Source organism: Argopecten irradians, chromosome 10 (genome assembly GCF_041381155.1).
Source record: "Argopecten irradians isolate NY chromosome 10, Ai_NY, whole genome shotgun sequence".
Taxonomy (NCBI): domain Eukaryota; kingdom Metazoa; phylum Mollusca; class Bivalvia; order Pectinida; family Pectinidae; genus Argopecten; species Argopecten irradians.
The window spans coordinates 34,606,854-34,620,351 of NC_091143.1; the positions used below are offsets into that span (position 1 = coordinate 34,606,854).

The 13,498-nt window shown below is 32.8% G+C and overlaps 1 protein-coding gene across 1 annotated transcript; it reads left to right on the top strand.

The window, feature by feature from the left end:
- The first annotated feature begins 1,500 nt into the window (after positions 1-1,500).
- On the top strand, positions 1,501-12,703 carry LOC138333724 (arrestin domain-containing protein 4-like). Its single transcript, XM_069282281.1, has 7 exons — positions 1,501-1,769; positions 3,621-3,740; positions 4,496-4,716; positions 5,860-6,042; positions 9,044-9,229; positions 10,322-10,412; positions 10,865-12,703. Exons 1-7 carry the CDS (start codon positions 1,619-1,621, stop codon positions 10,879-10,881), a joined length of 969 nt encoding a protein of 322 aa, XP_069138382.1. The 5' UTR covers positions 1,501-1,618; the 3' UTR covers positions 10,882-12,703.
- Positions 12,704-13,498: the final 795 nt, after the last annotated feature.

Below are 13,498 nucleotides of genomic sequence, written 5' to 3' on the forward strand. Positions count from 1 at the left end.
TTATATGGAGAAAATTATTTCAAACTGGTACTTATATCATGTAAAATTCTCTCTGATGTGACGTATTCTGAAGGTTCAAACTTGAATTGAATAATTTGATTTTATGCCTCCCTCATATTTTACCTTGCAATGCAATATTTTGAGAAAAAAATACCTAAGTACAACACTTTCGATTTTTATCTGAGTAGATTTATTATGTATACGATATATGTTCTATGACTGATATGTAATCAAAACAGGTAGTGTATAAGGATGTTTTCTCACTTATACCATCCTCGATACTCAAGGGGTTCCGATCACTTACGATCTCTTCACCCCTGGACTATCTCATAGTAAAACTGGATGAAACATAATAAAAAATTTAGCCCTTTGATGTACATCAAAAGATCTGTATAACGGTATACTGGTCGGCAGTGTGACTTTGAAGTAGGGCGTCGCTCTCTCTATAGTCTTCAAAAAAAAATGCAGGTCTGTGATTGAGCTGCCTTCAATTTTGCTATGCGATAGAACATAGGTGAAGAGATCGTAAGTGATAGGAACCCCTGGAGTATCGAGGATGCACATATACCTACGGGTGTAATATTTTTTTTTTATATCCACATGTGTATAATACTGGTTTATGTTTCTCCCCCATGCCTACGGGTGTATGCTATGGTTCCCGATTGGTTTCATGCCTACGGTGTAATAGGTTCACCCCATGCCTACGGGTGTAATATTGGTTTCTCCCATGTAGTACACTCATGTCGCCTGAGGCTGTATTACATGGTTACCAATGTAATACAACCTCATGACTTCACTACTTCAACAAAATTATCATTTTCTCTGTAAATTGTGGCGTTCAGTTTCACAGACTAGACTGGGTATACTATGAAGAAAACAACGTGATTTGTATCTAAAATATCAAGAAAATATTATGTATAGGAAATGACTTAAAGTCGCCGGTTCATCTAACTTTTTCTCAAATTCGCTGGATATCATATATTACTGTAAAATGAAAAAACGTTGAAGTAGGATAGGGAAACACTCTTTCATATTTGTATATGAAGGAAATGTGGTACTCTCAGGAACAATTTTTTTGTAAAACTCCTAGCAAGTCTCGAGTTGAATATCCCTATCCTTCATAAGTATCAACATTTGAAACAGTCTTATGATATGAAATGAACAACAGTCATGTAACTTTGCATTTGGATATACTATAGGGTCTGTGTGCAAATACAGTATTTATAATAAATCATATGATCTGGTTCTTCACAAGGTAGATCTGCGGTCACAATCATCCGTCTATTGTTACATGTGGCGTTTAAATGGAGTTAAATAGATGCATAGGACAGATAATGACAGTTTTAAAGAAGGTCATTATCCGTGTGACCGATCCTTTTGTAACATACACACAAGCCAGTCTCGGTAGGTTCGCGTCTTTATTATCAACACATCTGATCAAAACAAACGTGCTTTACAGAATATAAAATGGTTCTAATTTGGTCCCAAGACCCATTCGTATTATATTTTGACGTCAATATCATAACAATATTGGGTTAACCGGCCAAGATTACAGACGAAATACAAAATGGCGAACTATTCTCCTGGCTGAGTCTCTAATGTCTTCACCAGTATAATCATGAAAAAGGCTGAAACCGTTCGATCTATTCTGAAGAACGGCGAATGTAAAATTCAGCTGCTAAGTAAGCGAGAAGATGGGTCGTTTAATGCTGGAGGAAAAGTAGACGCAATTGTGAGACTGAAGCTAGAGGAGCCACTGTCAGTTCGAGGTAAGTCTGACATTTCCCATTTAAATCGAAACTGTAATATTGATATCTTTAATGTAAATATTCAAGGATACTGAAGTATATAGTCAATTAGATGAATCTTATGTTTTTAACATATGTGTCTATGTTTCATTTCTTAAGATAACAGTTTTTCAGTTTTTAGTGCATAGTGTTGTAATTGCACGAAGTTTTTGTTTTTGTTCTGGGGATTTTTTTTATTTTTTTTTTTGGGGGGGGGGGGGGGGCGGAGAGGTTTGTTAGTTGGGTTTTTATTGCATTAAAATTAATATCTTAATTTATGTAATATGTTGTATTAGCTATTGATTCTAGGTATATAAGATATTAATCTATTAATTATACTAGATTACCATTTGTTTTACTTTTAGGCCATACTTGTGTTTTTTTCTGTTTTGCGTCATTTTAATTTTTCTTAAAGATGCTCCACCGCTGACAAATGGTATTTTTTCACTATGAAAAACAGGATCAGCCGATTTTGTATTTTTTTCAGTTACAAAAGTTACTTACTTTACACCATTACCACCATTGGAAAGTTTGAGCTTTTAATTTTACTTCAAAATAAAAATATTAGAAATAATTTATTGCATCCCGAAAAAATTCCGTGGCACTATGTTCTATATAGAATGAAGTTCCGACTGCGCATGCATCAATAGCGAAATAAATTATTTCATGTTATTTTTTGTGTTAATTAGACATATATATACACGATTAAACTCCAATTGTTGTTCAAATGATGAGTATCATTTATGGTCTGTCGGCGGTGGAGCAACTTTAAACCTACCAGCCAGCAAGGCGAAAACACACACACAAGGAAATAAACACAATATTTGCTAAGAATTAAAGGGACAATTCGGTCAAAGAGTACATTAAAACTTGCACATATTTCGGAAACAAACCAGTTCTAATGGAAATTAGATTAGTTGGTTTTACTGTGATATGCCAGAAAAGCCCACTGTAGTCAATTGTATGTGAAATGTTCAATCGCCATTACACATAGCCTTGTATGCCGAACCCTGACCCTTGCCTGTGTAATAAAGAATTTTTTGTCTAGAACTACTCAAAACACTCTTACAAGTCATTTTGTTCTTTACAAAAATTCAACTCCTCAATTATGTATGCATTTGTTTAACGCGGTCGTCGGTAAGAAGGGGTTCGATGGAATTCAAACTTACATTTTGGATATGTCACTATTCTGTCATAGTTTCGTATAAATGTCGAACATTATTATTCATATTTGCTCGCGTTATGTAATGAAAAGCTCACGAATGCTTTAAGTCTTTGGGTCAAATTGATGCTGATTTAGTACATTTTTCTACAAAAATAAGTATTTTCATTTCAACTGATCAAATTTTTATAGATTTTGTTGGAAATTGTAGGAAACATTACTTGCCCTGTTGCAAACCTCTTTTATTGCCATGTTCGGGAAAAAAATTATTGTGTTTAGTTTTTTACTCAAGATACCTAAACCCTACCAGCATGCGGACGCAAAACACAACTATGGCCTTACATATAATTGGAGATGAATATTATTTTAATGCAACCATTCATCTTAGGTTTAAAGATGTCAAATATTTCACTATGGTTTGGTAAAAAGGACTAAAATCATAATGTAACTTTCCTGATGGACAACCACACATAATTCATTACTCATTAAACCGATTATGTATATATATGAACAGTTAATCTTAGTATGTAGACAATTAGACGCTTAGTTTTTGTAGTGTTTGGATATCAGAAATAACATAATTATTTATGTTGTATTTACTATTTATTTTTTACATTCCATACGTTAAAATGTTAAAACTGAAACATTTCATCACGTTCTGAATTTATTAGCTTTGATTATCAAACTCCATGGCTATGCAAAAACAGACTGGAATGATTCTGTGGGACCGAACAGCTTTAGACGAGGAGGCCGACAGGAAATCGTCAACTTAGAAACGAAATTGTTTAAAGGTGAGTCCCAATTGAAAAACGTTTACCAACACCTGAATTGTCCATGAATGGGAACAAATAAAGGGAGATAACCGCTACACTCAAGTGTAACGAAATATAGATCATTGTAGCTGGATGAGCTAAACACCTACCAAACTTGTCAACATTTTGGAACTTAACAAAACTAATTAAATGTGCTCCACCGCCGACAGAGCATAAAAGGTGTTCATCCATTTGAACATAAATTGTAGTTTTCTCATTTAGATGTATTTTCACAAAAATAATACAAAATACAAATGTAACTTGTTTCATTTTGCTTTTGGTGGATGCGCAATCAGTACTTCATGCACTATAGATCATAGTAGCTTGGACTTTTTTTCAGAACTCAATGATTTTATATATATTTTTATCGTGAAGTAAAATGAGAAACTAAAACTTTTCAATGGTGGTAATGGTTTCAATTCAAAAATTTTGTATCTGAAGAAAAATGTTACTGATTCATCTGCTCCTATTTTTATAACGAAAACATATCATTTGTCAGCTGTGTAGCATCTTTAATGTGTTACTGAATATTTTACTAAACTTGGTCATTTTCGCATGTGGGTTTTTGTCAGCTATCTCAGTGTTTCACTGTGTGACACATGTCGCATCTTCAGAAAAAAATATTCACATGTAACACGGATAACTCGTGGAGATTTAATAAAAACAAAATAAGATTAAATTTTACACCGCGAAAACTTCAACATTTACAGTATTTATAATGTTTTCATTCACAGCCATGTCGTCTGGTGTTAAAACGTACGGAATCGGTCCGCACGAGTTCCGTGTTAGATTCGACCTTCCACAGAACGTCCCGTCATCCTTTGAAGGGTCGAATGGGTTCATCAGGTACATCCTGTACGCTCTGGCTGTCACGGACCAAAAGACGGAGATGTTAGATCCAACAAATGTCCATGTCATATGTCCTTTAGATCTGAACTTTGACCCTATCAACGGGGTAAGTAAAATACACGAGAGTTTTTCCTTTATTATAAGATTTCGTATGTTTAAGTCAGATTTTGTTCGCCAGTGAAAAGTTCGTAAATAAGTGAACTATTTTTTTGTCTTTTTACACATTGCACGAAACAAGATCAAAAACAGTCAGATTTCGTTTGTCAGTGAATATTTGTGAATATGTAATTTTTTCCTTTTCCGCATTACACAAATCAATACAACAAACAGTCATATCATTTTTTTTCAAAATGAAGTGGTTACTTTGAGGTTTTTACAAATATGTCCATTCCGCAATACCTGCACTTATTCTTCTTTTATATTATCTTTTAGAAATATCTTTAGTGATACATGCTGATTTCATAAATGTTGACTTGTTTTACAGTCTGTTAAATATTCAAGTGAAAAAACATTTGAATTCACACTATTTTGTAAACAGCTTTAGACATTAAAAAAAGACAACAAAGCCTTTTAATGTGAAATATGTCAGAGTAATCGGAGCTAACGTTCAACCTAGCGGTAATGGTCAAGGAAAATAACATGTACAATGAAGCTTATGCTATAGACTTGCCCCAAGTCTCTAAAATGTTGAAGACAAAAAACCATTAAAATTTGGCTTGATTATTTTGTCTCTACTACATGTTTCATACTATGGTAAGATAATCTAATAAAGAACTCTGCTGAGAAAGTCTTATCAACAACTTAGGTTCTGTTGGCTATTCTAGGGGGAGATAATCTAGTTAAGAACTCTGCTGAGAAAGTCTTATCAACAACTTAGGGTCTGGTGGCTATTCTAGGGGGAGATAATCTAGTTAAGAACTCTGCTGAGAAAGTCTTATCAACAACTTAGGGTCTGGTGGTCAGTCTACTTATACTAGTATTAGCTTACTTTGTCACTGTAGCCCTGTCGCATTGTTTTAAAAGACATGTACTATAAACTCGCGTCGACTTCATTTCGCGATGTTGACTTCTTGAATTCTGATTTACGTGAGACATTTTCGTGATGACTTATTTTCGCGATGGTTTATTGTCCACGAAATAAGCCATAAATCGCACGAAAATACGTTTGTTTACTTTCACAGTAGCAGTACATTGATCAAATGACTTAAATATAAATTGAAACAGCATAGTCTGTTTTACTTGGTTGTAGATGCCTTGGAATCGATCAGAGAGTCGAGATGTCGGATTGTTTCCTTGCATAGCAGGGAAAGTTAGTATGACGTTTCAGGTCGACAAGAGGGGTTTCTGTCCAGGGGAGACAATTTCGCTGTTTGGACAGATTCACAACAACTCCAGAATGGTGATCTCCTATAGCAAGTGTTCCGTAGTACAGGTGAGTGAGTTATGGTGTGCTTTTAATGATGTTGTGCTATTGATGATAGTAGTGGGCAATTAATGATGGCAGAGGGCAATTGATGGCGGTAGGCAATACACGGTGGTGAGCAATCGATAGTTGTGGGCAATTGATGACGCCGAGCTTTGATGATTATGAGCTATACATGATGGTAGTCTGTATATGATGTTGATATATATATGATAGTGAGCTGTAGATGATAGTGAGCTGAATATGATAGTGAGTTGTAGAAGATAGTGAGCAATAAATGATGTAAGCAATTAATGATATTGACCTATATGTGATGGTGGACTGCATATGATGGTGAGTTGTAGAAGATAGTGAGCAATAGATGATGGTGATCATGAGCTGTACATAATAGTGAGCTGTACATGATAGTGAGTTATTGATGATATGCGCAATTACTGATGGGAGGGGGCTGTCATGGTGCACGGATGGGCAATTGATGTGGATAATCCATTCTTACCGTTAATTATCTTGTATATATCTTGTTTCAATTTCAAATTATCTATGATCCGTAGTTATACCTTATTTTCGCTAGACTTATGTTAAAGTGAAAATGTAGACATATCCTGAATTTCGACCATTGCGGTCAGTATTTATAAACGTCATCATCCCAGAAAACCTTTTTTCTATTTGAATATCTGTCATTGGTGAGTGATTATTTCTAAGATCTCTTGTTATTCCTTTTGATTCTTCATGCGATTTTATTGTTCAGAAAGCATAATCTTCACGACTTTTCTACTTATATCATATAACATTTATTATATGACATAAAAATATATATCATACATCATAAATTATATATCATATACATAAAATATATATTATATATCATATATTATAAATCATATATTATATATCATATATTATAAATCATATATTATGTATCATATATTTTATATGATATATTATATATCATAGAATGTATATCGTTTATCACATATTATGTATCATATACCATATATGATATATCATATGTTTTAAATTATTTATTATATATCATATATTATCATTTATTATTTTTCTGGATTTTTTGTCACTTCTCATTGGTCAAAAACACGTCATGTGATCACCGATAAAAAACTATATTGCACGATTTTTCCGGAAGTAGTTTATAGAAAAAGTATATTGCACGGTTATTTTTTGATAACGTTTTCATCTACGTTACCAAAACGCTTGGTGTTCCTGGCGCTTTGAAACAAACGCTTTGAATACCTGAGTTTGAAGCGTAACCACAAAATGTGACAGACGACATTGATTGTTTCGGTTTCTATCAAAGATGATGATGACTCCCAGCTGATAACTGCAGTTTAAACTTTTAAATTTTCAACATAAACACGGTAGGAGAGTAGGAAATAATCGAATAACATTCATTAAGCATCTGGAGCCATTGAATAGTGAATATGTTTGATATTTATCTTAAAAATTCCACCTACACTAGTAACAACATTAGGCCTAGGCTAATCCTACTGTATTTATACGATTTTTATTTTACGGAATGGAGTACTAAGTATAAGAGAATGTATCTTCATGTCAATCTGAATCTTTTAACATATGTATGGCGTCGAAGTGGATTATTTCAACGGAGAACAAACTATACATTTAATTGACTGTGTCCGACATGGAGCTACAGGTATAATGGAGTATATGTACATGGATGCAATTTACAAGCACGCATGCACCAGGCGCATGCAATAAAAGCGTGATGTGCATCAATTGATACTGTTTTCATATGTTTTTTTAAAACTAAACTTGTTACAAAATTATAAGATTCTAACTGTCTTCACGAAGCAGAATTTACAATGCGTGCTTATTTAGGTCTAGTTTCACACTCATTTCAAAATGTAAAAAATCCAGAAAAATAAGAAAACAATTATAGCATTTTGATTTCGGTCAATACATGGTTATATCGACCACAGAAAAAATATCGACCTCGGACTACGTCCTCGGTCAATGTTTTTTCTTTGGCCGATATAACCATGTATCGACCTCATCAAAATGCTATATTTGTATATTATCATACAGCATATATCACATTCAGAATACGGTGAGAGCTTGTTGTACAAATAAGTTAATAAGAACATTATGACGGCGGTAATTGCTATTTTAGATTAATACGTTTCCGAATTCCAAACCAAATAAGATGGATTAAAGACTAAAATAACTATTATAACTATTATAACTATATTTATTCTTGATATCGTTATATAAATTTGGCTGCTATTCGTTATTGAAGAAAATGCGTTTAAAAATGTACAACATCATCAATTGCTCCAACATAATCATAGCAAATTGTAACATTTTAAAGGTAAAAATCACTTATTCTATCTAGCTCACTATATGTATTGTAAGCCATAAACTTAAATTATATATAATTATCGATATATTGTTCCTATTTGAGAAAAAATAATGAATCATTATTATTTTGTTGATCGGACTTTGAAATTGTCTTCACATCAAACTATTTATATCTTGTTTGTGTATCGTTATTGCTGCAGTAGGTGTTTAAATTGGCTTATACCAGCTTTACAATGCGTTACAGAGGTGGATGTTTGAAATAGTGTTATTTTCTTGGATTCATAATTTACATTACTTAAATGACTCTACTTACTCGCTGACACGGAATTATTTCATAAGTAATTATGTTATATGGGATGGACTTTATATAATGAAATGATCTACCGTTGAATTTCATACATCATATTAAGCGGCTTAACGATATAAATTCATGCAACATTAACATATATTTCTTTTTCCCGCCCTTGACGTCACAATTATTCTACAAATTCTGAACCATACTACTAACATTGTTTAATTTTTCTATTTTGTGATTTACTTAAGTATTTATTTTTAGTACATTTTCAAAATAAAAAATTCCTATTGTAAAATCTCCCAGACTTATAGACCTCTAATATTAGTGGTTTATCAATAATCTTGCTGTGTAATTATAACAATGAGATTTTATTTTTCCAAAAAGAGGATTAGATACCTTCAGGACAAATGGCATGATCACAAGGAAAAGAAGACTATAGTCAGCATTAAACATGACTCTACCTTCCCTGGCTCCACCGATTCTTGGAACGGAGAGGAGCTGAAGATCCCCAATGATGTTACCACTAACCTTGATCACTGTAGACTGATACAGGTCAAATACACTCTGAAGGTAAACAGTTGTTTCTGACCATTCTTAATATTTTATTATGGGTGTTATAGCCATTCTTAAACCACTAAGCTATATTCTGGGTGCAATAGCGATTCTTAAACCACTAAGATGTATTCTAGGGCGCTATAACCATTCTTAAACCACTAAGATATATTGGGGGTGATAAAGCCATTCTTAAACCACTAAGATGTATTCTGTGGTGATATAGCCATTCTTAAATCACTAAGCTATTTTCTGGAGTGCTATAACCATTCTTAAACCACTAAGCTATATTGTGGGATGTTACATTCAGTAAATCACTCGGGATAATATTGATCATTTTGATTACTGTAAACTAATTTTCGTGACGACTTAATTTCGCATTTTTCTGTAGAACGAATTATACACGACGAACTTTTCTTGCGGGTTTTTTTTTAGTTTTGCTTTTGTGAATGTTTTCTTTCAGCTTTTTCATGACAACTTAATTTCACGTTTTTTTTTTATTCCTAACAAACTTATTTACGACAGCTTAATTTGGCGTTTTTCTGCCGGACGGCTTTTTACAACTGATAAATTTCGCGATTCTATATTTTCACAGTATTTAACAATTATATAAACAATTTCATGTCCACTTATTTTCACGATTTTCTGCTTCCCAATTCATAGTACTATTTTTCTGAGCAATATTTCCTAAGACACCGAACAAATCACCCACACTCGCAAATGTTATATTGACAACGAGCGAACAAGTCGTCCTTTTCGCTGCGAAACCATTACTTTAAAACCAGTTGCAGTCATGTGCCTCGATAAAGGGGCAGAAGCAAGAGCCTTTCTGACGTGTGCGAGCGCTCTACTCAAACACTAAACGTTCGGCGATGTTAAAAGAGATATTATGAAGAAGAAAATATGTTAAGAAAAAGGAAAGAAAATAGTTTCCTTTTACGATCATGCAATTGGGTACAGCTCAGCTGGTAAATTGTGTACATTAGATATCATGATGTTCCTGAATGACAGAATATAGTCCATATGAGTGTATTTTTAAATGTTATAAATAGTTAAGTTGAATAAGATGTAAGATATGAGATAGATATTGCTTTTCATTTTTTGTTTCAGTTGGAGATCAAAGTGAGATTTGCAAAAACGTATGAACTTTTAAGTGTTGTTTTGAGGATGGGAAATGTTCCTGCAACCAAGGCCTCAAGAAGTAAGTATTTAAAAACGGAGATTCTTACATCACCAGTATAACTTTTGCCTAAGAAAACTTTCACGTGTGTTTGAAGAAAAAGTGCAACCAAGGCCTCAAGAAGTAAGTATTTAAAAACGGAGATTCATTACATCACCAGTATAACTTTTGCCTAAGAAAACTTTCACGTGTGTTTGAAGAAAAAGTGAAAAGGCATGTCTTATATTTGTATCAAAATTACAGTACAATGATTGAAGATCTGTAATTCATTTAGTTATGATCAAAGTATGATTAAAGCATTTGGTGTCATATCAGAATAAATAAGTGGGTAGACATAAACTTTCGCTGATGGATACATGTATACAGAATGCAGCAGTAACGTTGATATTCTTGAATTATACATACATACTAATCGCTCATGTGTCAATTCAATGAATGGAACTCTAATGATTGTCTTTTATTTGCTTCCTTAGTGCCTTTTAGGATGTGACGTCAGCAGTACAGAGCCCTGATGCGGATATTCTCTATGATGTCATTTCCGGTTGTTATAGAGGAAGTATGATATTGCCATCGCGCAATTGATATTATAGTGAATGATTACTGACGGATGGATTTTGAAAGATTCGTAATCAATATGCGAGTGATATGTGCAATTCATTTTTTATATTATGATGTCAAAGATTTGTAGATAATTAGAAAATTGTCACCATGCTTTGGCATCTGTATCGACCATATAGGTCATACAAAGTTGTATGCTGATAGTTTCATTATTTACTCATTTAGTGGGGTTTTTTTTTTGTTGATATTAAACTATGAAACCAGTTTGATATCGATTATTCCATCCAGAAAATGGATCATCCATTTTGACATTGAAAAGTTGACATTTTCGTACTGGCATTAGTGACGTCATAATGGCTGTTTAGACGTCATTTATTGTCTGAAAACTCCATTTTGGCTTGGTTACTTTATATAGTGACTGTGTCAAACGAATGTACTTCTTTTATAAAATATCCAAACTGTATCTGTATGCTTCATAGTCGGCTTCTTTTCACTGGATCGTTTATATTGTCGCAAAATTTTGATTAGCGAAATATTTAAACAAAGATGAATTATAACTACACTTAGAGCCATATTGGGAACTTTTTTAACACCTAAAATAATCGACCATTCGGAAAAACACCTTCGATCTTCACATGAACCAAACGTATTGTTAGAACTTGTTATGCGTATTATGAATTTTGTTTGTAAATCCACATTTTGAACACCTTTTTCCATAAATTAAACTGGCTCTGGTGGAAATAGCATGAAGCACTACGTGAAATTATGAATGGCCAATCGCACTTTACGTATAAGATTACTTCATTTCCATTATCTTATTAATTCTAAGATTATTTCATGATCCTGAAGCCGATTTGGTCGCAAACACATCACAGAAATCTACCTCATTTAAATATCAAATCATTTCCATAGCATCTCGATTAAATATTATATTGTGCCGTGGTTATATTTCTAGTCATGTTTTATACATGTAGATAATTTTTTTTTTTTTTAAATACAAAAAATATAGTAAATAATTCTTTTATTGCTACTGTATATAATACAAAATCGTATTTGAAATTTAAAAATTATATCTCCAAACAGAACTTATTCATAGGAAAAACATTTGAAAATATTTACTTTCAAGTATAACGCATTTTTCATAATCATTATTTGCTTTCCAATTTCGTTTCAGTATTGTTATATATTTTGTTTGTTTAAGCTATTGTTTTGTGTGATTTTTTTGTAATTGTTCTCTGTTAAAAATTTTACATTATTTGAGTACTTCTTGATCAATATCTCCCAGGGTGCATTGCTGTCCCCACATTCACGACTGTGGGACCGCAATGAACTCTGGGAGAAATTTATTTGCTTCATGATATGGCCATGAGTGACTAGTGTACCCCCAACCATAAGGTGCATTCGTATAAACTAAGCACAAACATAAAGCGCGTTCGTGTAAACTAACACATTTACGTGCAGAACAACCCTAAAAGGTACATATATAAGTTGCGTTCGTTTAGAATGTCAGTCTTAAAATGAATTTATGTTCAGGAGCTAGGGTAATTGCTTATATGGCCACCAACATGGTATTTGTGATTTAAGAATACAGTAGTTTAAATCGACTTGCATCACTGGAATGGGAGAAGACATTACATGATCCTTTTGTAAAAATTGTTTGTCAGTAAAATTGTTTGGATTGGAATTAATTGTATTCGCTGTAAATACCAATAATTTGTTTTTATTATGTTTGATAAAATAAATTGTTAGAAATACCATAAGTTTGTTTTCAATCTGTTTAAGTTGTTGTATAATAATTATATTTATGTTTAAACTGTTGACATCAATTGATCGGATATAAATTATTGTTATATATATTTCACAACCACTCTCTTCGTAATACGTTCGTGAAAATGACACGAGAAAGGCTTATCATATTACTCCTACCTCGATTCTGCAATTCCACTCAATGCAGTAAAGCATAGCAATGTATTGAATATAATGATCGGCATACATACACCGTGAAGTAAGACAAAGCAATTATCAAAGCCAGTATTTTGTATGCCTATATATCCATATACATATCAATGTATTCACAAAAAAAAGTTAATTCATTAGTGTTTATGACATCATAAGCAACCATGATAAATATTCAAGATTCATTTCAGCATCGGGAATATCATGATGTGATTATACCAATAACATCAAAATTTTTAATTTTCATTGTCAAAACTCTAACGTGGTTTTGCGATATAAGTGTTTCTATAGTATGAAATTGCTATTTAACTAGCTTTGATTAGCTTTTTGTATACCAATTGAATAATTCCTCCGGGGCACCTGTGTATTTTTCTTATCATTTTGTCAAAGTAGATGTTAATATATCTCATTGTTTAAAGATGCTCCACCGCTGAAAAATGGTATGTTTTCTCAATAAAAAATTAAAGAAGACGAATTGGTATTTTTATTCAGTCACATTTTTTCCTTCTTTACACCATTTCCACCATTGAAAAGCTTAGGCTTCTTATCTTACTTCATGATAAGAATATCAAAAATAATTAATTGCGTCCCGA

Excerpts from the sequence above, each read along its gene's own strand:
- LOC138333724 (XM_069282281.1), top strand. The coding sequence starts at position 1,619 with ATGAAAAAGGCTGAAACCGTTCGATCTATTCTGAAGAACGGCGAATGT. Across the intron at positions 4,717-5,859 it reads ACTTTGACCCTATCAACGGG|ATGCCTTGGAATCGATCAGA; the intron begins GTAAGTAAAATA and ends ACTTGGTTGTAG. Across the intron at positions 9,230-10,321 it reads AGGTCAAATACACTCTGAAG|TTGGAGATCAAAGTGAGATT; the intron begins GTAAACAGTTGT and ends TTTTTGTTTCAG.